The 26,433-nt window shown below is 49.0% G+C and overlaps 1 protein-coding gene across 1 annotated transcript in view; it reads right to left on the bottom strand.

Moving 5' to 3' along the window:
• The window catches only part of LOC142255799 (circularly permutated Ras protein 1-like), an 80,886-nt gene that overhangs the window by 29,653 nt on the left and 24,800 nt on the right, over positions 1-26,433 (bottom strand). The window contains exons 2-8 of the mRNA XM_075327246.1: positions 22,837-22,924; positions 21,321-21,395; positions 14,442-14,579; positions 12,846-12,980; positions 12,462-12,617; positions 10,814-10,876; positions 3,037-3,168 (exon numbers count right to left, since the gene is read on the bottom strand). Coding sequence (XP_075183361.1) covers positions 3,037-3,168; positions 10,814-10,876; positions 12,462-12,617; positions 12,846-12,980; positions 14,442-14,579; positions 21,321-21,395; positions 22,837-22,915 — 778 coding nt within the window. The 5' untranslated portion in view covers positions 22,916-22,924. The remainder of the gene's footprint in view (positions 1-3,036; positions 3,169-10,813; positions 10,877-12,461; positions 12,618-12,845; positions 12,981-14,441; positions 14,580-21,320; positions 21,396-22,836; positions 22,925-26,433) is intronic.

Here is a 26,433-nt window from a genome sequence, read left to right as displayed (position 1 = left end):
TGTCAGCAGAGGGAAGCATGAAGTGCTCTAACATTTCCTGGTAGACGGCTGCGCTGACTTTGGTCTTGATAAAACACAGTGGAGCTACACCAACAGATGACATGGCTGCCCAAACCATCACTGATTGTGGAGACTTCACACTAGACCTCTGCAGCTTGGATTGTGGCCTCCTCTTCCTCCAGACTCTGGGACCGCGATTTCCGAATGAAATGCAAAATTTACTTTCATCTGAAAACAACACCTTGTACCACTGAGAACAGTCCAGCTCTTTTCCTCCTTCGCCCAGGTAAGACGCTTCTGGTGTTGTCTATTGCTCATGAGCGGCTTGATACAAGGAATGCGACACTTGTAGCCCAGGTCCTGGATACGTCTGTGTGTGGTGGCTCTTGAAGCACTGACTCCAGCAGCGTCCACTCCTTGTGAATCTCCCCCAAATTTTTGAATGGCCGTTTCTTAACAACCCTTCAAGGCTGCGGTTATGCCAGCTCCTTGCGCAACCTTTTTCTACAACACTTTTTCTTCCCCATGATTGTGTAGCCTACTGAACCAGACTAAGGGACCATTTTAAACACTGAGGAAGTCTTTACAGGTGTTTTGTGGTAATTATTCAAACTTTCTGAGATAATGACTTTTGTGTTTTCATTGGCTGTAAGCCATAATCATCAACATTAACAGAAATAAAGACGTTAAATAGATCCCTTTTTGTAATCACTATATAATGTTTCCCTTTTTGTAATGAATTACTGAAATTAATTAACTTTTTGATGATATTCTAATTATTGAGATGCACTTATATGAAGATGAATGGATGCGTAAGAGGGTAGCCAGAAGAAGATACTCAGACTCAGTGCCCCATGGCATTTGTGCACCAACATCACCATCTGCCGGAGGACCAAGGTCACCAGGAACCAATCTGCCAAGAGTGTGTTTCCTCAAGGGAAGAGCTAGAAGAAGAGGCCAAGAAAGGTGACTACTGTGGCATAGTTGCTAAATATAAAAGGCTGGGAAAACAGAGTTGGTGCCAAGAACATCAGGGGAACAGATGTCTGTGCAACAGAGGAGACTCGTGTCGTTTGCAAGGGAATCATCTGGAAGTACACTGAGTACAGAGGGACCTGAAGCACAAATACCATCACTATAGGAACCCGAAGAGCGAATACCATCCTCAGAGGAACCCAAAGACCGAATTCCGTCGCCAGAGGAACCAAAGACCGATACCGACGCCTACTGCCGTCTGAGGAACCCAAAGACCGAATATTGTTCCTAGAGGAACCGAAAACTGAATATCATTGCCAAAGGAACCTGAAAACCGAATACCATCATCAGAGGAATCTGAAAACCGAATACAGTCACCTGAGGAACCTGAAGACCAAATACCGTCGCCAGAGGAACCCGAAGACCGAATACTGTTGCCAGAGGATCCCGAAGACTGAATACCGTGGCCATTGGAACCAAAGACCGAATACCGTTGCTAGGAACCCGAAGACCGAATACTGTCGCCAGAGGAACCTGAAGACCTAATACCAAGGCCAGGAGAACCCAAAGACCGAATACCGTTGCCAGAGGAACCCGAGGACCGAATACTGTCGCCAGAGGAACCTGAAGACTGAATACCGTTGTCAGAGGAACCCAAAGACCGAATACCATTGTCTGATGAACCCAAAAACTGAATATCATTGCCAGAGGAACCAAAGACTGAATACTGTCGCCAGAGGAACCTGAAGACCTAATACCAAGGCCAGGAAAGCCCAAAGACCGATTACCGTTGCCAGAAGTACCCGAAAACTGAATACTGTTGCAAGAGGAACCCAACGACCGACTACCGTGGCCAGGGGAACCCAAAGACCGAATACCGTTGCCAGAGGAACCCGAAGACCGAATACTGTCGCCAGAGGAACCTGAAGACTGAATACCGTTGTCAGAGGAACCCGAAGACCGAATACCATTGTCTGATGAACCCAAAAACTGAATATCATTGCCAGAGGAACCAAAGACTGAATACCGTTGTCTGATAAACCCAAAGACTGAATATCATTGCCAGATGAACCCGAACACCAAATACCGATGCCAGATGAACCCGATGACCGAATATCATCACCAGAGCAACGTGAAGACCAAATACCGTCGCTAGATGAACCTGAAGACCAAACACTGAAGAACATCACCAGAAAATGATCGATCTACGTGATCAAGTACCTAAGATTGGCCTTTGAGAGTCAGAAACTAAGAAATGGACATATGTTTGAGGACAGAATCCAAGTGAACCGAGAGCATACTTCTCGACTTGTGTAGGGTGCAGACAGAGAATAATGTGGCTCAGTGGTTAGCACTTGCAGCGTTGGGGCCCTGAGTTCAAATACCACCAAGGACAAAATCTGCAAAGAGTTTGTATGTTCTCCCCGTGTTTGCGTGGCTTTCCTCCGGGTTCTCCAGTTTCTTCCCACACTCCAAAGACATAGTGATAGGGAATGTAGATTGCAAGCCCCAATGGGGACAGTGTTGATCACATCTGAAAAGCGCTGTGAAATTACTATCACTATATAAGGAGTAAAATAAATGAATAAACTGAATTAACTGATTGTATAGTGCATTGCCACGCAACTACTCCACGATTAAGAACCACTGACATATGTGAGTGTATGAAATATAAAGTTTTCTTGTTTATTGTATACTTTGACCCTAGTAGGGCGACTTTGACATTCCCCTGATGAAAGGGCCAAAGTTGGGTTATTACTAAGTAAGTTTGTTTAAAATATTTATGTTTATGTTTCATTTAATTTGCTTTGTATTTCTGCTTTGTCTATTGTTTCCCCAACCATACCTCATCTTCCTGTTCCTGCCAAATAAAAAACGTTGAAGTCACCACTGAGTCATCCTTACTGCATGTTGCACTTCTGGCTTCGGTGTGACAGATGGATGATAGAAAGATAGATAGATAGATAGATAGATAAATAGATAGTGTATTTATGTGGGATCAGATCCTATTTATTCCATATACAGGATCAGTAATACAAGCTGTGGGCGCTGTAAGGTTACCAGGTAAGGGTGGCATCGGACGGTCTGCACAAGTCACGGGTGTCATCTGCATGTTCACTTCTGTGGAAGTAGCCGGCAGTATGTCCACGTAATCATGTGCAATTGGTGTTATGGTTGCACCTTGGGGTAGGTCTATAAATAAGAAAATGTTTCCAGAGATTAATCTTTGAGCATCTCTTACTGTCATCAACAAAACTGAAATAATAATCTTATTGTCTTGTAAGGGGGTGATGACCCAAGTAAGTAACTAAGCCCCTGAAGTCGGACAAGAATAATGTCGAAGTGTTGATAATAATATTGATGTTTTATGCCATATGGTATATATGTGTTGTGTTTTACAGGACTGTCTGGTTGAGGACAGCCAGGGACAAAGAGGGGAGGAGTGTAAGGGGGTGCTGGGTTGTGAGCCCCGCCATGAAGACACCGATTTTCGTTATAGAATAATAATATATATTGTGTTTATGCTTGACTTGCAGCTGTAGCCATCTGGTGGCCGATTTTAGGTACTGCTCCTTAGCAAGGAATTGGAGGTTTCCTAGCAACAGGGGTAGTGAGACAGCAAACAGTTAAGTGGTGTGGGAAACCCACAGTTGGAGGAGCATCTGACAACATCTTAGATTAGTCAGCTGAAGAGAAAATTTGAGTAAGTGGAGAACTGTGAGTGTGCAAGCCAGGTAAATACTGCAGGCAAGACCAAACAAATGTAAAGACTCTAATGCAGGATGGTACAGCGGAGTGCCCCTATCCCACCATAGCGAGTACCAGACCTCAAGCAGGGCAACTCGGGTCGCGACTGTTTCCAGCGGTACAAGTCCTATAGTGGAGGACTGACATAGACTTGGGCAAACAGGTGGTCACGAAGAAACCCAGTAGATGAGCTTTGTCCAACAGAGATGTGAAACCGCAACACGGGGACCCCAAGGGTTGGAGGCGACCATGGCCATGTGGGACTCCATGAATTTACTGAGTGGAACCATAGTGTCAGATAGTGAAGGAGAGGACGGTGGAACAACGGTGGTAGTATCAGGAACCATGGAGCAGTCCGCAGTAGAAGTGTGCTTTAAAGTCAAATGTTCCGTAACTACCATGTTCACGTGTTGTGCCCACAGTAATGATGTGAAAGAGATGAATGTTAGCAAGATACTGTTAGAAAAGAAAATTGAATCCGTGTCCATGAAAGCCTGTCAGGAGAGTCCTGGTTCATGCGAGGGGTTGAGCAGAGGTATGGCTTGCACACACAAAGTCCACACACACCCCACCAGGAACCCCACCAACCTCCCCTTTCCCATTGCTCAGTGGGGAGGATTGGGGTGCGGGCCCAGGAGAGAGAGTGACCAAGCCAAGACAGAGGGAGCCCCACAAGTGCGACTATATCAGGAACTGGCCCATGCCACCTACCTCCCCTATACATTTGGTGCTGCAAGCAGGGTCAGCGTCCATGTCAATCAATGGCAGAGAATGCCACTGTTCAATACAGTTTTGCACCCAGGGTGCGGTTGAAGAGAAAAAGTAAGATGGACGTTGTGGCGCGAAAGGTAAGACAGTCCCATTATGGGCATCGTTACTATTCCATGGTGCAAAAATTGAGCCGATTCCTGGGAAGAATCGTGAGTGCTGTTTGACCCAGGTGGATGCAGTGGAAGGAAGAGGCCCTGCCCGTTACAGCAAGCTGATAGGGATCGGGCGGTGGCGCAAGGTGAACGGGTGAGGTTTCCAGAAGAGAGATCGCCCTGGAAGATGTGGTCCTGTGAAAAAGGACTCCCATTGCCTGGCAGCCCAGCACAATTTTATGGCGAGCAGGAGAGCAGGATGGCGCCATCAGGAGTATGGACTGAGTGTCAAGGGCTTTGGCTTGGGGTTCCACTCCATGGAAGCCCAGGGACAGTAGCCTGTTGGAAGTGGCTGCAACTACAACCACAGGAAGAAATACTACAAAAAATGGTCATATATTATAAAGGGACTGTTCCTTGACCTGCTAGCTCCAGCGAACAGATTATAACAACAAAGAGGGGACAAGCGTAATGACCCTTAAAAACAGAGTCCAAAAATCAGGATAAGATCAATAATTTTTATTGAAAAATATATATATATAAAAAAAAACTAAGCTCCTGGCATCAGACAAGGATAATGTCGAAGTGTTGATAATAATGTTGAAGTTTTATGGCATGTGCTATGTGTGTGGTTTGTTTTACAGGACTGTCTGGTTGAGGACAACCAAAGACAAAGAGGGGAGGAGTGTAAGAGGGTACTAGGCCTGCGAGTCCCGCCCTGAAGACACCAATCATCGTTACAGAAGAATAATGTATATTGTGTTTGTGCTTGACTTGCAGATGTGACCATCTGGTGGCTGATTTTAGGTACTGGTCCTTAGCACGGTATTGGAGCTTGTCTGCAACAGGGCTAGTGACACAGCAAAAATAAGTGCTATGGGAAGCCCAGCTGCAGGATATAGACTGACTCCATCTTAGTTTAGTCAGCTGAGTGAAGAAAAAAGTTGAGTGAGTGAAGAATTGGGAGTGTGCAAGCCAGCTAATACCGCAGGTCCTGAGAGTGGGTGACTGTGGCAAGTCCAAACAAAAGTGAAGAATATAATGCAGGATAGGACAGCAGAGTACCCCTAGTGCGTACCAGACCCGAACCGGGTAACTCGGGTCGCGACTATTTCCAGTGGTTCTAGTCCTATAGCGGCGACTGGCATAGACTTGGGCGAACAGGTCGGCACAAAGAAACCCAGTAGGTGAGCTCTGTCCAATAGAGATTGGAAACCGGGAAAGTGGGACCCTAAGGGGGTTGGAGGCGACCATGACCGTGCAGGACTCCATGAGGGTGTAGTCCGTGCCCCGGCCTCCCCTCTACAATCTCATCTTAAACATCCAATAATTTCCAAAAAGATATGAAACAACAGAATAAAGCCCCGTATGCCCCTTGTAAGACCCTTCATACACATGGGCCCGAATAGAAGATACTGTGTTATATATCTATACTGTAGGTGTTTGTATATCCTGTAGGTGTTGTATTTCATTACACTCCTGTCTGTGATGATAATAAGATGACTGCATAGAAGTGATCTTTACAGAACAGGAAGTATCAGCGTATTATGAAACTCAGCAGTCTACAGTGAAAACTGCAAGATTTCAGGATATTTACACAATATAAAAAATGAAGTGTAAAATTAATGTAGGAGGTGGTTGCGTTCACCTCACCCCTATCGTGTTATACTGAGTTTTAAATTAAGTGTGTTGTATATATAGTTGAATAATATATGGTGTGTGCTTGAGAGATACGATTCCTGATGTAGCAGAAACGAGACCACACCACAGTCGGCGCCACCTAACATTGAAGCCTGATGATATAAAGTATATGGTTATATGATGTTTAATGTATAATACAATGTATTAGTCACATAACTGTTGGATGAAGATATAGGTTTTACTAGATGTAGCAGTGCTAGACAATTCCTGATACGGAGAAAGCCAAGTCAAGAGTCAAGAGGGGAGGCGTGATAGATGGCCAGTGGGTTGGTTAGAGAGACGGGCCTAGAAAGGAGTCAGTTTTGCACAAGGGTTCAAGGACTAAAGACGCGGCATGGAGTAAGGGCAGGTCAGGGAACTGTGACGGCTGTCCGGGGCCACAGGCATAAAATGGTCATCATGGACGGCGTGAGCCGCCCACTGAGCAGGATCCTGAGATACCTCAAAACCTCTTAACCCCTGTTCAGGGATCTGGATTTACTGCAAGGTCCAGAAGATCGCTGCCTGTGGAAAGGCTGCAGTCCAGAGACTGGGATGGTCACCAGGCAGGGACAAAAACCAAGAGGTACAAAAGGGGCAAAATCAGCAGGCAAAAGAGTAGTCAGGAAATCAGGCCAGGGTCAAAAACCAGGAGGTACAAAAGGGGCAAAATCAGCAGACAAAAGAGTAGTCAGGAAATCTGGCCAGGGTCAAAAACCAGGAGGTACAAAAGGGGCAAAATCAGCAGGCAAAAGAGTAGTCAGGAAATCTGGCCAGGGTCAAAAACCAGGAGGTACAAAAGGGGCAAAATCAGCAGGTAAAAGAGTAGTCAGGAAATCTGGCCAGGGTCAAAAACCAGGAGGTACAAAAGGGGCAAAATCAGAAAGCAAAAGAGTAGTCGGGAAATCAGGCCAGGATCAACAACAACGAGGTACACAAGGGGCAAAATCAGCAGGCAAAAGAGTAGTCGGGAAATCTGGCCAGGGTCAACAACCAGGAGGTACAAAAGGGACAAAATTAGCAGGCGAAAGAGTAGTCAGGAAATCAGGCCAGGGTCAACAACCAGGAGGTACAAAAGGGACAAAATTAGCAGGTGAAAGAGTAGTCAGGAAATCAGGCCAGGGTCAAAAACCAGGAGGTACAAAAGGGGCAAAATCAGCAGGCAAAAGCGTAGTCGAGAAATCTGGCCAGGGTCAAATCCAGGAGGTACAAAAGGGACAAAATTAGCAGGCAAAAGAGTAGTCGGGAAATCAGGCCAGTGTCAAAACGGAGAGGTCAGCAAGGTACAAAATCAGCAGGCAGGAGAAATGTCAGGGAAACATGCTGAGGTCAAACAAGGGACAACAACCACTAAGTGTGAACAGTTCCAGGGGAGCGTGTAGCACTAGCAAACACAAGACTATATCCGGCAGTGTCCGGTAGACCACTGAAGGTTTAAAAACAATGGGGTGCCATCCCATATACTGAAGCTGGGAGCTGATAACTTATACTGGAAAACACCACCACCACAAGCAGCCATCGGTACTGCAAGTCCCAGCGACACCAAGCTTAGTAGCAGGGTGAAGCCTGCGCCCACTACAACCACTGGTACTGACTCCTCTTCTATCATCAGCATTGCTTACGGCAGTGCCGGGTGACCAAAGCAGAAGCCACAGGAGCGCACTCAGGTGGAGACATGACAGGAACCCGGAGGAATCCTCGTAAGGTCCAGAGCCTACAGCTCACCCCAAGTGGGCTAAGGGAAGTCGTTCGATTAGAGAGCCATCAGGGCCCAGAAGCGGTGAAACTAGAGTGGGGGAACGGAGGCAAAGGCCCAGGAGCTTGCGGACGAGAGCTTCAAGATAGCGGGTATAGGCCGAGAGGGAGCACCCCAAAACACAGTAACAGCGGAACCGTGAGAAGTAAGGCCATGTCTATCATAGCGGTGTGAAGAATAAACTCTTCAAGTTATGTTTGCCATCGGATCTCCAGTGTCAAGTGTTTCGCACAGGATATTATCTAGAATGAGACAATGAATCATACGTTGGATCGTTTGTAAGAACAATATCCTCATCAGCATGCCAGACTAACCCGGCAGATCGAGGAGGAAGTCTGAAAATGGAAAACAATGAAATGGATTTTTGCAACGTGACAAAGCCACTGATGTCACACACTCGCAGTGTCACCTGAGAGCACGGAAAAATCCAGCCCGTCAGATCACTTTTTTCGCATGATCAGAACAATCATTCATGTGCAAACTCCAGTCGTGTGGTCACAAATTTGTTGCAAAATCAAATAATTCTCTTTATTTTTGTACCTTTTAAAAGTCATAAATTCACCAAAATTAAAAACATTGTGAGATACTTTAATCCAGGCAGGAGCTGGAGTGTGATGGGGGAAAAGAATCCGACTTTTACTAACAGTCTAATCTTGTGACGCCTGGATACTGAAGTAATTAAGGATAAATGAAAAAAAAAAAAGAGTCTTAAAAAGGAAAGATTCTTAAAAACAATCAAGTAAAGCTTATAGAGAATAAGGTGCAAATACTAAAAAGGAGCAAATTATACCAGAAAAGTGAAGAAACAGCGATGATGAATCAAGGACTACGACTACAAGGACTACAACTAGAAAGACTACGACTACAAGGACTACGACTACAAGGACTACGACTACATGGACTACAAAGACTATAACTGCAAGAACTATGACTACAAGGACTACAACCACAAGGAGTAATGCGGGTGTCACACAGGACGATCTATCGTGTGATCGCACGAGAGATCGTACCCGCCCCCATCGTTTGTGCGTCACGGGCAATTAGTTGCCCATGTCGCACAAAGTCGTTTAACCCCCGTCACACGTACTTACCTCCCGGACGACGTCGCTGTGGGCGGCGAACATCGTGTCTTCCTGAAGGGGAGAGACGTTCGGCGTCACAGCGATCTCACACAGCAGCCGCCGGCCAATAGAAGCGGAGGGGCGGAGATGAGCGGGACGTAACATCCCGCTCACCTCCTTTCTTCCGTATTGCCGGCGGCTGCAGGCAAGCTGTGTTCATCGTTCCCGGGGTGTCACACGCAGCGATGTGTGCTGCCCGGGAACAATGAACAACCGGCGCACAGAAGGAGGACCGACATTTTGAAAATGAGCGACGTGTCAACGAGCAACGATAAGGTGAGTATTTTTGCTCGTTCACCGTCGCTCGCAGCTGTCACACGCTACGATATATCAGACGATGCCGGATGTGCGTCACTAACGACGTGACCCTGACGACATATCGCCCGATATATCGTACCGTGTGACGCCGGCATTAGACTACAAAGACTACAACTACAAGGTCTACAAATACAAAGACTACAACCACAAGGTCCACAACTACAAAAGCCCCAACTATGGGGACCACAGCTACAAAGACTACAACTACATGGGTTACAACCACATGGACTACAACCACAAAGACTACATTTACAAGGACTGCAATTACAGGGACTGCAACCACAAAGACTACAACAACAAAGACTACAACCCCAAGGACTGCAACCACAAGGACTTCAAAAATAAGGACTGCAACCACGAGTATTACAACTACAAAGACTGTAACTACAAGGACTACAACCACAAGGGCTGCAACTACAAACATTGCAACCAGAAGGACTGCAATCACATGGACTGCAACTACAAGGACTATAACCGCAAGGACTGCAGCTACAAAGACTGCAACTACAAGGACTACAACCACAGTGACTACAACTACAAAGACTGCTACTACGAGGACTACAACCACAAGGACTGCAACACCAAGAACTACAACCACAAGGACTGCAACCACAAGGACTACAACCACAAGGACTACAGCCACAAGGACTACAACCACAAGGTCTGCAACTACAAAGACTACAACCATAAGGACTACAACTACAAGAACCACAACTACAAGGACTACAACCACAAGGTCCACAACTACAAGGACTACAAACACATGGACTACAAGGACCACAACTACAATGACTACAACCAAAATGACTACAATTACAAGGACTACCACTACAAGCATTACAACTACAAGGACTACAACCACAAGAACCACAACTACAAGGACTACAACAACAAGGAGAACAACCACAAGGACCACAACTAAAAGGACAACGACCACAAGGAATACAAGTACTACAGCTACAAGAACCACAACTACAAGGTCCACAACTACATGAACTACAACCAAAAGGACTACAACAACAAGGACCACAACCACAAGAATCAAAACTACAAAGACTACACCCACAAGGACCACAACCACAAGAACTACAACAACAAGGACTACAACAACTAAAACTACAAGGACTGCAACTACAAGGAGTACAACGACTAAAAGTACAAGGTCTTCAACTAGAAGGACTACAACTACAAGGACCACAACTATAAGGACTGCAACTACAAGAACTACAACCACAAGGACTGCAACTACAAGGACTGCAACTACAAGGACCACAACCACAAGTACTACAACCACAAGGACTACAACTACAAAGCTCTATATATCAAGACAATTATTTATGGTCTGTCCTTACCATTAGGTCCGGAGTAATCACGACTGGCATAATCATATGTGGGTGCTCCAGGCTGGGTCACATCTAGGGAACAGAAAAATCTCAATAAAATTAAATTAAAAAAATGGACAAAAAAGTGTTTTTCCCCTGATACTGAGGATTATAACAGTGATTACAAAACATACAAAGCATGTAAAGTGTAAGTAAAAAGCATGACCACTGCTATAGTAGTACCGGTACATGTAGATGACAAGTTTGCAGTTGTAGGAACTTTTAAACTCTTGTTTAATGACCCAAAACGTCAGTACTGTAATAATTTTACATTCTGCTGTTCCCTTCCTTTTTGTAGTATGAGAGGTAGTAGCAAAGAAAACAAGGGTTTAGTTTTCCTGCAGCACCCCAACAGGAGGAATGAGGAATTACATGGGGCAAACTGAAATTGGAGCAATTTATATGCCCCCTCCGGCATTAGAACCCGGGTGCACCTGTTACCTCTGTACCCCCTATAGCTCTACCCTTGTGCCAAGTAGAAATGTACTAACATGATCAATTCCATGTCTGCAGCTGCCCGGGAGTGACCTCTCGAGCCTTGTTCTCAGAACAAGGCTCCATAGAATTCGATGGACGTTATGGGACATTACACCATTGGATTACATTGTAACTTAGAGGATTTTTTTATTTTTTTTTTAAATTGGTGAACGAGGGGTTAAAATAAACATTTTTTTCCTGTGTGTGTGTGTGTGTGTGTGTGTGTGTGTGTTTTTTTAACTCTACACTTAACGGGTTAGTAATGGGGGTGTCTGATAGATGCCTCTCCTTTACTAACCACTGGGCTTGGTGCCAGCTATCAATTCACAGCTGACTTCAACCCCAAAAATGTTACCTCGATTGCCAGGGCAATTGGGAAGAGTTGGGTAAAACGCCAGAGTTGGTGCATCTAATAGGGTGGCTGCGGGCTGCTATTTTTAGTCTGGGAAGGGCAAATAACTATTTGATAATACCAGCTCCTAGCTGTCTGCTTTTCCTCAGCTGGTTATCAAAAATAGGGGGGACCGCAAGTCATTTTTTTTATTCCCTATCCACATTTGTTTGCAGGGAATGGTCCTGCTTTTACGCCTATTTTTCTTCCTTTTGCAGCCCCATAGCCCTTACTATGACCTTTTACAGCACCGAAGTGTGGGTCCCCATTGACTTATATGGAGTTTGGGTCAAGTCTGGGTACTGAACTAAACTTTTAAATTAAATCCGGCCAAACTCGAACATCCACGGGTACTCTGATCCCTATTCATATATTTTTTTGCACTAAATTCTCAAAATGGTGCACGCGGTTAATTAATTTTTCATATAATCACTAATTCTCTTTATTTTTGCCTTTAACTTTTTTTTTCATTTTTTTTTGTGCCAAAAAGTTCTATGTTCTACTAAAAGATCACCAAATTTGTACAAAAACTATAAGGAAAGACGTGGGACTGTAATACATTTGCATAAAAAAACACCAACTTTCTTAAAAGTTTAAGCTAAAAACATCTCAAACAAAAAGAAGAATGTAAAAAAAAAATCAAAGCAGAAGAACACATAAAATAAACTTAAAAAATATGTTAAAAAATAAACAAAAATAAGCGTAAATGCGATAATGAATTGTATCCTAAGTCTGAAGCCGCCATGTTACCAGGGGGTTTGTATACTGAGGTTTTCTTATTGCGGTCTGGAATAGGCGGCGGGATGTTCTGGGTTCCAGGAGGGATATTAATGGTGGTTGGTTGCTCAGTTTGGCGACTAATGCTTGCATAATGACCAATATTCCTTGTGGCGGTGGCTGAGGTTCCTGAAACAAGAGGAATAAAGCATGGTTATATGTGTCACAAAATGAGACAGACCTGAAACGCGTTAGTAGAAGGAAACCATGCAATAAATGGCACTTTATCAACACTGCACAGGTTTCGCCTGGAATGGACTTTATTGGCCCCATTATGGCGGAGCACCTTTACACCCTTAACCCTTGACCCAGGAGGACTCTCTGGTCTTCAAACCCTGCAGGTAAAAATCATGGTACCTGGGTGTGTAGGCAGAATTTTACGATATGGAAGTGGGGGAGGAGGAGGCGTCTTTCTGCCTTCTAAGTTCACAGACGATGACGGCTGCAAGCTCATGTATATATTAGTGAGACTGTGCCGTGGGTCCTGAGGTGCTAAAATGAGAACATAAATGTACAAAAGTGATATTATATGGAAGAAAACCAATATGGTTGTGATTATATATCCTCCAAAAATGGCCACCAACCGCAAACCATGAGCAATGGTAATTATGTATCTTACATACAAAAAGAAAAAGTTCAAGTGGTACTCACCATCCTAAAAGAATATTATTTATTTCTCAAACTTTAAAATCCATGCAGAACAGCGCAAAAAATGTCAGCCGTTTCGCTTCACAATGAGCTTCATCAAGTCCCTAGGTGGGAACCTGATGAAGCTCATTGTGAGGCGAAACGGTTGTTGTTAGAAATAAAAAATATTCTTTTAGGATGGTGAGTGCCACTTGATTTTTTTTCTTTTTATGTCCAACAGTGATATTATATGGAAGAAAAGCAACATGATTGTGATTATATTTCCTCCAAAAATGGTCACCAACCGCAACCATGAGCATTGGTAATTATGTCTCTACCAGACAAAAAGAAAAAATTCAAGTGGACTCACCATCCTAAAAGAATATTGTTTATTTCTCCAACTTAAGAGTGCAGAGAGCAAAGGATGACAGCCGTTTCGCTTCATAATGAGCTTCAGCAGGTCCCCAAGTAAGGACCTGTTGAAGCTCATTGTGAGGCGAAACGGCTGTTTCAAAATGGATATTTGAGAAGTAAAGAATATTCTTTTAGGGTGGTAAGTGCCACTTGGATTTTTTCTTTTTAAGTGGAAGATTTTTGAACTGTTGCACCATCGCTACCAATCTGTTTGATTCACCCTCTACAGGTACGTGGGTGGTGCCAAACTTTTTCTCTGTTTATGGGAATTATGTCTCTTAGTTGTACATCTGTAAGGTATAGAGGGAGAAGAATTGTTTAGTACAGCAAAAGAGAATGTTAAAGGGGATCTGTCCCTTTAAGGCTGAGGCAAGTTTAGCAGCGACTCCTGTCCTCTTCTCGCTAGGAGTCAATACAAGTGAATGGGGTCCCGTTCCGACCCCTGAGGATACTGCAATCTCAAAAAGTTCAGATTTTTTGCAATCACAGTACCCTTAAGGCTGCAACACATCCCTATTCACCAGCATTGTTGTGTCTCTGTTTGATCTGTGGTCAGCATGCTTTAGAGCAGGATGAGATCAGCAGATCGATATATAGTTATGAGGGAAACGATTCAATAGGTCTTTCTATGCTTAGGAGTCCAGTGGGCGGTCCTATCAGTGACTGACAGCCTTCCCAGCATCCATAGCTACCAATCAGTAAGTAGGACCGCCCACTGGACTCATACAAGTTATACTGACTCTGTCCCTAAATATGAATTTTCTCAGATCCGGATTGGACGACGTATGTTTCCGTAGAGAAATATTTGTAAATATTGGAGGAATTGTATCGATCACTAAGTCACTGGTGGAAATTCAAAAGTGAACATAAAGCAGATATTAGTGGATGGAAATACTAAATGATGGGCTTTACCAGAGGGTGCAGACTTTAGTGATTTTGTCCTCCTTTGTGGAACAGGTGGAGGCGTCTCCTCTTCTAACTGGACGGGAGATGCCGCCTGCCGGTGCCGGTAGGGATTAGATTCCGCAGAGAGTGTCCAAGGTTGTGGCCCTGTGCAGAAAACATGAAAGATGTGGCTTTTATCAGAGATAGACGACTTCAGCATTGGTCTAGCTTATCTGTCACATGTGTATTTCTTTTTAAGCAAGTAATATTGTCGCGGGCGGAGGAGGGGACGCTGCGCTCTCCCACTGCTCGGGTCCGGCCGCGGCTGCTGCGGCTGCTGCTGCTCGGTGGTGGCTCGAGCGGTGGGCCGGATCCCGGGGACTTGAGCGGCGCTCCTCGCCCGTGAGTGAAAAGGGTGGGGATTGGATGGTGGGGATTTGGTTATTGTCCGTGACGCCACCCACGGTTGTGGTGATATTGGTGACACCACCGCTGCTCTGGACGGGGATCCCGGGAGCGATGACAGGGAGCAGCCTGGATGTTAGTTCTCCCCTCCGTGGGTAGGGGGTTGGTTGTCCCGGGGCCCGGTGATGGGGTAGGGATGGATGGCAGGCGAGTTACGGGGCCTGGCGAGGTGCAGGGTCGCGGGGGCAGCGCTGTGCCGCACGGCATGGTGGTACTCACTCAGCCAATGATGAGGACACAGTTCTCGGTAAAACACACGGCTGGATGGACGGGTCCCACAGATGGCTGCGGTGTTTCTCCTCCCGGCAGGTTGATGGTGACTGCCTTTCCCTGCACCTATGTAGTGTAACGGTTCCAATGGGTTCCCACCGGTAACCCGCTCCCCAGCTTGGATGGGTGCTGAAGGAGCCCCTTTTGCCCGCAGGCTCTGGCCCTGGGAACTTTAGCCTTGGCGGTGACTGTGTTTCCCTCTCTCGGTTGGACTGTTGCCTTCTGACGGGACTTGGCTGCTGGGAAACCCAGGAGGTTCCCTTCGCTAACGGATTTGGCAAATTCACGGCGACTCCTAGCCTTGCCGGGGTCCGTAAGCCCCTGCCGGATGGTGCTGGCTTCTCTTTGCGTACCGGTCCGGTACCGCCGGGCCACCGCCCGTCCACGGTCCTTACGGTTAGCTCCAATAGGCCACTCCTGCAGACGGTCACCACCGTCTGCCAACCTTCCTGATCCGTCCGGGCCACACACCCGGACCAACTTCAGGCTGCTTAACTGCCAACACGGGTAGCGGGGGAGGTAGCAGGGCGAGCGGGTATGGACCGGGTCCCTCGGCCGCGATGACCGACCCACTAGGGGTACAGGGGCGTGGGTCACCTACCCTCCCTTCTAAGACTCCCTCCACCTCGCGTCTCCGTATGGCCGCCACCACTTCCGCCATGTCAGCCTCCCACTCCTCCAGGAGGAGCTGCATGCGGACCTACAGACGGCTGCTTAGCTGGACGGTTCGGACTTCCACCCACGCTGCGGTGCCAGGCGCGGGGACCACGGTGTTGTCGGTCGGACTCAGCATCTTTAGCAGCGGCCTCTTCCAGGAACCAGTGAATGGCCGCCGGGTCCTGGCGTCCCTGCTTCCATAGCCGCGTGCTACATGCGGCCAGACGCTATCCGTTCCCCTTAGTCTCTTTCCGGCTCCTCCTCTACAGGGGCGGGGTTTTGGCCTTCGCGCCTCCACTACTCGAGGAGACGCTCGAGCGGGAATTTTTCGCGCCCAAGATGGCGGCTTCTCTAATTTTTCAGCCGGACACCTCCGGCGGTAACAAGGCGCACTTCCACCAGACGGCAGAGCGGTAAGATCCTGTTCGTGACGCCAAGTTGTCGCGGGCGGAGGAGGGGACGCTGCGCTCTCCCACTGCTCGGGTCCGGCCGCGGCTGCTGCTGCTCGGTGGTGGCTCGAGCGGTGGGCCGGATCCCGGGGACTCGAGCGGCGCTCCTCGCCCGTGAGTGAAAAGGGTGGGGATTGGATGGTGGGGATTTGGTTATTGTCCGTGACGCCACCCACGGTTGTGGTGAGGTTGGTGACACCACCGCTGCTCTGGACGGGGATCCCGGGAGCGATGACAGGGAGCAGCCTGGATGTTAGTTCTCCCCTCCGTGGGTAGGGGGTTGGTTGTCCCGGGGCCCGGTGATGGGGTAGGGATGGATGGCAGGCGGGTTACGGGGCCTGGCGAGGTGCAGGGTCGCGGGGGCAGCGCTGTGCTGCACGGCACGGTGGTACTCACTCAGCCAATGATGAGGACACAGTTCTCGGTAAAACACACGGCTGGATGGACGGGTCCCACAGACGGCTGCGGTGTTGTTTCTCCCGGCAGGTTGATGGTGACTGTCTTTCCCTGCACCTATGTAGTGTAACGGTTCCAATGGGTTCCCACCGGTAACCCGCTCCCCAGCTTGGAGGGGTGCTGAAGGAGCCCCCTTTTGCCCGCAGGCTCTGGCCCTGGGAACTTTAGCCTTGGCGGTGACTGTGTTTCCCTCTCTCGGTTGGACTGTTGCCTTCTGACGGGACTTGGCTGCTGGGAAACCCAGGAGGTTCCCTTCGCTAACGGATTTGGCAAATTCATGGCGACTCCTAGCCTTGCCGGGGTCCGTAAGCCTCTGCCGGATGGTGCTGGCTTCTCTTTGCGTACCGGTCCGGTACCGCCGGGCCACTGCCCGTCCACGGTCCTTACGGTTAGCTCCAATAGGCCACTCCTGCAGACTGTCACCACCGTCTGCCAACCTTGCTGATCCGTCCGGGCCACACACCCGGAACAACTTCAGGCTGCTTAACTGCCACTTTCCTCCTTCCACTTTTACTTCCAACACTAATCTGCCCTACTTTTCCCGCCTCCAGGACTGTGAACTCCTCGGTGGGCGGGGCCAACCGCCTGGCCCACCCCCTGGTGTGAACATCAGCCCCTGGAGGAAGGCAACAAGGGTTTGTGTCTGACTTCGGTGTGCCTGACCGGGAGTGTGGGGTGTGTAGGTGTTGTTCTGTGACGACATGGCTTGTCCAGGGCGCCACAATATACAGTATATTGTGTTAGAGTAAGGAAGTACCATATTTTTCGTTTTATAAGACGCACCCCAAATTTAGAGATAAAAAAGGTTAAAATAAAAAAGGAGGTCCGTTTTATACTCCGGTTGTGTCTTACCTGTGCTGACAGCGGTGGGGTCTATGCTGACAGGGGTGGGGTCTATGCTGACAGCGGTGGGGTCTGTGCTGGCAGTGGTGGGGGCTATGCTGGCTGCGGGTGCCATGCTGGCTGTGTGGAGCAGGGCGGTGCGGTAGGTGTCACAGATGCTCTGTCGGGGGTGCAGGCGAAAGAAATGGCAGCCGGAGTCGGCTCATGCGCAGATTGAGCTCACAGCTCACTTATAAGCCGAGATCTCATCTACGTACGTTCCACCTCCGGGTGCCATATTCCTTAAGTCCGCTGCTGGGTGATCAGTGGGCCGGAGGCGGTGTATGCACAGATGAGATCTTGAGGCAGGAAGCTCCATCTGTGCACGCACCGACTCTGGGCGCCATTATTTGAAGCCCGCAGTACCACAAAGCATTTCACCCACCACACCTCCATGTTCCCCACCGCAGCCAGCACAGCCCCCACCGCAGCCAGCACAGTGCCTCGCAGCCAGCACAGCCCCCACCTCAGCCAGCACAGCCCCCACCGCAGCCAGCACAGCTCCCACCGCAGCCAGCACAGTGCCCACCTCAGCCAGCACAGCCCCCACCGCAGCCAGCACAGCCCCCACCGCAGCCAGCACAGTGCCTCGCAGCCAGCACAGCCCCCACCTCAGCCAGCACAGCCCCCACCGCAGCCAGCACAGCCCCCACCGCAGCCAGCACAGTGCCTCGCAGCCAGCACAGCCCCCACCTCAGCCAGCACAGCCCCCACCGCAGCCAGCACAGCCCCCACCGCAGCCAGCACAGTGCCCACCTCAGCCAGCACAGCCCTCACCGCAGCCAGCACAGCCCCCACCGCAGCCAGCACAGTGCCTCGCAGCCAGCACAGCCCCCACCTCAGCCAGCACAGCCCCCACCGCAGCCAGCACAGCCCCCACCGCAGCCAGCACAGCCCCCACCGCAGCCAGCACAGCCCCCACCGCAGCCAGCACAGCCCCCACCGCAGCCAGCACAGCTCCCTCCGCAGCCAGCCCCCACCACAGCCAGCACAGCCCCCTCCGCAGCCAGCACAGCTCCCTCCGCAGCCAACCCCCACCGCAACCAGCACAGCTCCCACCGCAGCCAGTACAGCCCCCATTCTCCACCTCCCAGTAAGCTACATTTGCATTATAAGACGCACCCCTCATTTTCCTCCCAAATTTTGGGGAGGAAAAGTGCGTCTTATAAACCGAAAAATATGGTAGTTAATAATCCTCAAACCTGTGCTTAGGGTGTGGGATTTTACTTTTTGTAACAAAGACTTGCTCAGGGGATATGGCTTAGCTGGGTGGATGCTGGAAGTGTCTATACTTATTACGCAGCTATGTCTTCTACTATTTTCTACTCTGTAAGGAACACCAAAATGTATGCACAGTGCGCCTTTATTTCTGAGGATCATAAAAGGTATTTCTTTAATTATCGCCTGTGCCATAGACTGAATCCCAGAAACTTTTAATTGAAGTAAGAATTACTTCAACAACTGTTATTGATTACAACCCCTTATTTTTTATTTAAACATGGAAATAAGCAACTTTTGAATTTATCTTTTCATATAAATCTGTTTAATTATCCTATTTGACTGATCTTTTTTTTTCAATCCATGGGTTAAAGCTGCAAAATCTGTATTTAGTGAAGACAGCGATCCCTATTACTGAGATAGGAGATGACAGTTGGTGCTTTTAAAGTTCTATGGAGGAGGAGGAGATAGAGACAGACACTGATCTTCTGCTGTTTTTATCCTGATTGACAGTTACCGTTCTCCATGGAACTTTATGAGCACCAACTGTCATCTCCTATCTCAGTAATGCAAGAGTCTGTAATCACTGGAGAGATTTTACCTCTGAATTCTGGAAATGAATGATCAGTTTAGGCGGAAACACAAGCAGATTTCTCTAATAAGATATATTACAAAGTTCTTTATTTTCATGTATACTATTGATTAATGGGGAGAATGAGGCTCCATATGTCACTCCTGGTCAGCGCCACACCCAGAGTTTCTCACACGCAGTGATGTCACAGAGTTGCTCACGTCACCACGTGCGAGAAATTCCAGATGTGGTGCTGACCTTGAGTCATCTATGGAGCTTCATTTTATAAATAAGACTGCATAGGTTGGAGTACCAATTCGGGGGGTGTTGTGGGACAACTACACAATGAATTATATTGGATCTTCTTTTTTTTTTTAAATAAATTGGTGAATGAGGGATAGCGTAGGGGAGTCTTTATTAAAAAAAACTATTTTTTCCCTATGTCTGTTTTTTTTTTTTTGTTTTTTTTTTTAAATTTTACACTTACCGGGTTAGTAATGTGGATGTCTGATAGACGCCTCCTCATTACTAACCCCTGGGTTTAATAATAATAATAATAATAATAATAATCATTTCTATAGCGCCAACATATTCCGCAGCGCTTTACAATTCAGGAGGTCTTGTACAAACAAATAACAGTTATAGAAAATACAATACTTAGAGAAAAAAAAAAGACAACCCTGCTCGTGAGAGCTTACAATCTACAATGAGGTGGGAGGGGACAAGGAACAAGTGCTTATTTACAATGACAGTCCAGCCATCTCAAGGAAATGGTGGATAGATGAAGGGATGTCTTTACCAGTTGGCCAAAACTTTGAGATGCATTTGGGAACGGTGGAGTTTGACGTGGGGTTATGTTCTGAGAAGTCGTGGAGGGACTATGTGAATTTAGTTAGGCTAGGGAGTGTTATAGGCCGCCCTAAAAAGATGCATTTTTGGGGAGCGTCTGAAGCTGAGCAAGTTGTGATTCATCCTAGCTTCTTGGGGTAGAGCGTTCTAGAGGATTGGTGCAGCTCGGGAGAAGTCTTGGATCCAGGAGTGAGAGGTTCGGATTAATGTGGATGTTAGTCAAAAGTTGTTTGCAGAGCGTAGAGAAGGGGTGGGGTGATAGACAGAGATCAGGGTGGAGATGTAGGGGGGTGCCGCACTGTGGAGAGCTTTGTGGGTGAGATCAAGCAATTTGAACTGGATCCTGTGATATATGGGCAGCTAGTGCAATGACTGGCACAGGCGTGATGTCAGCTGACAATTCACAGCTGACATCAACCCAAAAAGTATTAACCTGATTGCCACCTAACCAGGTCAATCGGAAAGAGTCAGGGCGAAGCACTAAAATTGGTGCATCTAATGGATGCGCAACCTCTCGGGCGATTGCAGGCTGCTATGTTTAGACTGAGAAGGGCTAAATACCCATGGGCCTTTCCAACCTGATAATATCAGCCCCCAGCTGTCTGCCTTACCTCGGCTGGTTATCAAAATAAGGAGGAACCCATGCCATTTTTAAAAAATTATTTATTAAAATAAACCAGCCTAAAAACACCCTTTAGTGCCACATGTAAGGCACTAAAGGGTGTGAGTATACAAACCCTGCTCTAGTCTAAGCTCTCCCTCCTACATCAACCCTTCCCGAACTGCATTGTGCTGAGCATCGCACCCCTGGGTCTCATATAATATGCGATGACTGCTACATTCCCTGCCTCTGCTTTTATACAGGCTATGATAATCCCTTCTGATGGCTGTGCTATACCATGTGACATGATAACTGCAAGGACCATTTCTTATATGAAAATGCTCCAAGTTCCCAAACTTTGGGTGCAAATACTATGATAAATGTGCACCTGAGGGTCTGCAGCTTCTCCCTTCACTGCCATTCACTCTTATCAAATCATATGTGTCAGTGCACAGAGCCCTCTATTGCTTATTTGCCTTGGTTCTTACCATTACCTCCGGCATTATTGCTGTATCTTTCTTCACCGTTAAAATTGTCATAAAAACGTGGTCCAGGTGTAACGCCTGTAAAAAAAAAAATACATCAAAAGATGAATGCTTTTGGAAGTTGAAACCAAACTTGAAGTCAATCATCTTAAGAGTGCAAGTTGCAAAGTGCTAATAAAAAGAAGCAACATTCCAAGGTTGCCCAGGTCTCAAAGGATAATAGTGCAACACTTACAAGCTCTTTGCTGTAGAGCTTGTAAGTGCTGGTCTGAAGCTAGTTGGATCACTGTATCCGGTCAGCTTCACTCCATCTGTGCTGTTTTAATACTGCAAAAGCAAAGCTGTCTGTGCACCACTAGAGAGTGCCCAGTGCCACTCGTCTGAACAGTCATTCTATCACAGGTGACAGACAGTCATGTGGTTTCTGGCCATAGAAGGTCACAATGTTTGGCTGCACAGAATGCTCCCTGACTTTCCATTGTTCCTGCTGTCAGCATTCATTGGTATAGGTAGCTTTCCTGCTGGATTCATCTCTCCCCCTTTTGGACCCAGCAGGAGCTCGCCTTCCACCCAGCTGCTGGTCATCAGCATTCACTTGGTGCTTATATACTCATATCTTCCCTGGACTGGTGCTGGTGATATTATTCAGTTCTTTAAAGCTTTGGTTGCAAGCAGGTGGCTTGTACTCCTCTGTGGTATGGTTGCTGAACTTCTGCCTGAGTCATCTGTGGATAAGTAGTTAATGCTTTTTCCCGTCTGTCCTCCTTGTGTCATCTATAGTGGTTAGTGGGGTTGATGAAAAGCTCATCCCATCCGTTCCCTATTTAGGGCCCAGTACTAGGGATACCTGATGCTTATATACTCCCATCTTCCCTGGACTGGTGCTGGTGATATTATTCAATTCAATCAAACTCTGGTTGCAAGCAGGTGGCTTGTACTATTCTGTCATATCGTTGCTAATCTTCTGCCTGAGTCATCTGTGGATAAGTAGTTCATATATTTTCCCCCATGTGTCCTCCTTGTGTCTTCCTTTAGCATTAAGTGGGGTTGATGAAAAGCTCATCCCATCCGTTCTCTATTTATTGTCCAGAACTAGGGATATCTAGGGTCAGGTATCCTGCTCGGTGCATAGGTGCGGAACCTATCTAGGGTGGTGAGGGACCCAGGAACCAGCAGTAGGTTTGGTCACGGGTCACCATCTCCCCTTCCCTAGACGCAGGGTTTTCCTTACCTTACCTTTCACAGCTCGCTGGGTACTTCCCCGTTCCTAGTGTGACACATTCAATCATTGTAAAAACAAGCAACTTTGGGATTTACTATTTATTAAAATTCCCCCCCCTTTCTCAATAGAGAGGTTTTACATTTTACTGCTCATTGCTCCGGGTCACATAGGCAGCACTTACAAGCTGTTTACTATAGAGCTTGTAAGCGCTGCTCTTTTAAGTATTGCAATACCAAAAGTCCCCAGGATGCCCTCACCCCAATTACATGGGTTGTGTGTATGTGTGGCGGTACATACCATATTGGGACGGTGGAGCCTGGAGACTTTCTTGACTTTTGGGGTCATCTATATAAATATATCTGCAGCCAAACTCCATGTCACCAACCTGAAATCAGAGTTATAATTTTGATTTCTATAAAAGCAGCAAAAATGACACAAAAACGTCTTATATTAAAATAAAACAACAGAAATGTCACATATAGGAATGTCCTAGATAAACAAGTCCTGCGTCTATAGATAGTCACCCTCGGGGCTATGGGACACATTCTTTTCATATTGGGGCAGCTACAGAGGCTGCCAGTGCAGGGCTATCTGAGGCAGTGGCCCCTGACCTGGAGGGGCCCACCCCGTGCTGCCTCTATTCAGGGGTGAAGGAGCCACTATGAGGACGTCACTCGGCAGGGGCGGACGAGGACTGACCGAAATGAAGAAAATGCCTGCCTATTGGTAAAGGACCTGGGATGACGTCATGCTCATGTGACCGTGTGTGAAGAGCCACAGCGTTTTGAGAGACAGGAAGCAGCAAAAGATGCTGGAGGAGATGGGGCCACGTGACAGGTAATGCTGGAAGAGGGAGACATTGGGGGGTGCAGGGTGAGTGGCATATGAGGGGTGCAGACTGTGACTGAGGAGTGTGAAGGGGTAACATCTAAATTCCAGTGTCCAGAAGGATCTCTGCTGACGTCATGCATATAACCAAAAGGGGCGGGGCCTCCACGGACATAGCTGATGCATTGGCTGCTTTCACACATCCGGTTTTTGCTGTGCGGCACAATCCGGCGCTTTGCAGAAAAAACGCAACCGTTTTTTTGCATAGACTTACATTAGTGCCGTATTGTGGCGCATGGGCTTGCGTTCCGTCCGTTTTTTGCCGCATGCGGCTGCCGGATGGAACGTTGCCTGGCCGATGCAGCGCGATTTGCAATGCATGCCTATGGACGCCGCATGCGGCGTCCTGCGGCAAACACCGCATCCGGCCGCTGCTTGCATTTTTTTCCACTGCGCATGCTCAGTAGCGTGCCGCAAGCGGCAAAAACCGGACGGGCCGCATGTCAAAATCTTATGCAAAGGATGCGGTTTTGTCACCGCATCCGTTGCATAGGTTTTAGAGCCGGATTGGCCGACTCTGCTAAAACCGAAGGTGTGAAAGCAGTCTTATGGAGCTGATTATAATAGAAGCGGGGGTCTGGAGTTAAAAACTGATACGACGGATCCAGCCAAAAACGGATCCGATTTTTTATTTTTTTCATGGCAAAGGGAGAGAGAGACCCCATCATCACCGCATACACCGGCACTACCGCCCCCATCATCACCGCACACACCCCGGCACTACCGCCCCCATCATCACCGCACACACCCCGGCACTACCACCCCCATCATCACCGCACACACCCCGGCACTACCGCCCCCATCATCACCGCACACACCCCGGCACTACCGCCCCCATCATCACCGCACACACCCCGGCACTACCGCCCCCATCATCACCGCATACACCGGTACTACCACCCTCATCATCACCGCACACACCCCGGCACTACCACCCCCATCATCACCGCACACACCCTGGCACTACCGCCCCCATCATCACCGCATACACCATGGCACTACCGCCCCCATCATCACCGCTCACACCGGCACTACCGCCCCCAACATCACCGCTCACACCGGCACTACCGCCCCCATCATCACCGCATACACCCTGGCACTACCGCCCCCATCATCACCGCTCACACCGGCACTACCGCCCCCATCATCACCACTCACACCGGCACTACCGCCCCCATCATCACCGCATACACCCTGGCACTACCGCCCCCATCATCACCGCATACACCCTGGCACTACCGCCCCCATCATCACCGCTCACACCGGCACTACCGCCCCCATCATCACCGCTCACACCGGCACTACCGCCCCCATCATCACCGCATACACCGGCACTACCATCCCCATCATCACCGCACACACCCTGGCACTACCGCCCCCCTCATCACCGCTCACACCGGCACTACTGCCCCCATCATCACCACTCACACCCCAGCACTACCGTCCCCATCATTACCGCACACACCCTGGCACTACCGCCCCCATCATCACCGCTCACACCGGCACTACCGCCCCCATCATCACCGCACACACCCTGGCACTACCGCCCCCATCATCACCGCATACACCATGGCACCGCCGCCCCCATCATCACCGCATACACCATGGCACTACCGCCCCCATCATCACCGCACACACCCCGGCACTACCGCCCCCATCATCACCACACACACCCCGGCACTACCGCCGCCATCATCACCCCACACACCCCGGCACTACCGCCCCCATCATCACCGCATACACCGGTACTACCACCCTCATCTTCACCGCACACACCCCGGCACTATCGCCCCCATCATCACCGCATACACCGGTACTACCACTCTCATCATCACCGCACACACCCGGCACTACCGCCCCCATCATCACCGGACACACGCAGGCACTACCGCTCCCATCATCACCACACACACCCCGGCACTACCGCCCCCATCATCACCGCACACACGCAGGCACTACCGCCCCCATCATCACCGCATACACCGGTACTACCGCCCCCATCATCACCGCACACACCCCGGCACTACCGCCCCCATCATCACCGCAAACACGCAGGCACTACCGCCCCCATCATCACCACACACCGTCACTACCGCCCCCATCATCACCGCACACACCCCGGCACTACCGCCCCCATCATCACCGCAAACACGCAGGCACTACCGCCCCCATCATCACCACACACCGTCACTACCGCCCCCATCATCACCGCATACACCGGTACTACCACCCTCATCATCACCGCACACACCGGCACTACCGCCCCCATCATCACCGCACACACGCAGGCACTACCACCCCCATCATCACCGCACACACCGGCACTACCGCCCCCATCATCCCCTCACACACCCAGGCACTACCGCCCCCATCATCACCGCACACACCGGTACTACCACCCTCATCATCAACGCACACACCCCGGCACTACCGCCCCCATCATCACCGCATACACCGGTACTACCACCCTCATCATCACCGCACACACCGGTACTACCACCCTCATCATCAACGCACACACCCCGGCACTACCGCCCCCATCATCACCGCATACACCGGTACTACCACCCTCATCATCACTGTACACACTGGCACTACCGCCCCCATCATCACCGGATACACCGGTACTACCACCCTCATCCTCACCGCACACACCGGCACTACCGCCCCCATCATCACCCCACACACGCAGGCACTACCGCCCCCATCATCACCGCATACACCGGCACTACCGCCCCCATCATCACCGCACACAACGGCACTACCGCCCCCATCATCACCGCACACACGCCGGCACTACCGCCCCCATCATCACCGCATACACCGGTACTACCACCCTCATCATCACTGCACACACCCCGGCACTACCGCCCCCATCATCACCGCACACACCCCGGCACTACCGCCCCCATCATCACCGCACACACTCCGGCACTACCGCACCCATCATCACCACACACACCCCGGAACTACCGCCCCCATCATCATCACACACACTCCGGCACT

This window comes from Anomaloglossus baeobatrachus, chromosome 11 (genome assembly GCF_048569485.1).
Source record: "Anomaloglossus baeobatrachus isolate aAnoBae1 chromosome 11, aAnoBae1.hap1, whole genome shotgun sequence".
In the NCBI taxonomy this organism is placed as follows: Eukaryota; Metazoa; Chordata; class Amphibia; order Anura; family Aromobatidae; genus Anomaloglossus; species Anomaloglossus baeobatrachus.
This window is presented reverse-complemented; position numbering and strand designations above follow the sequence as displayed.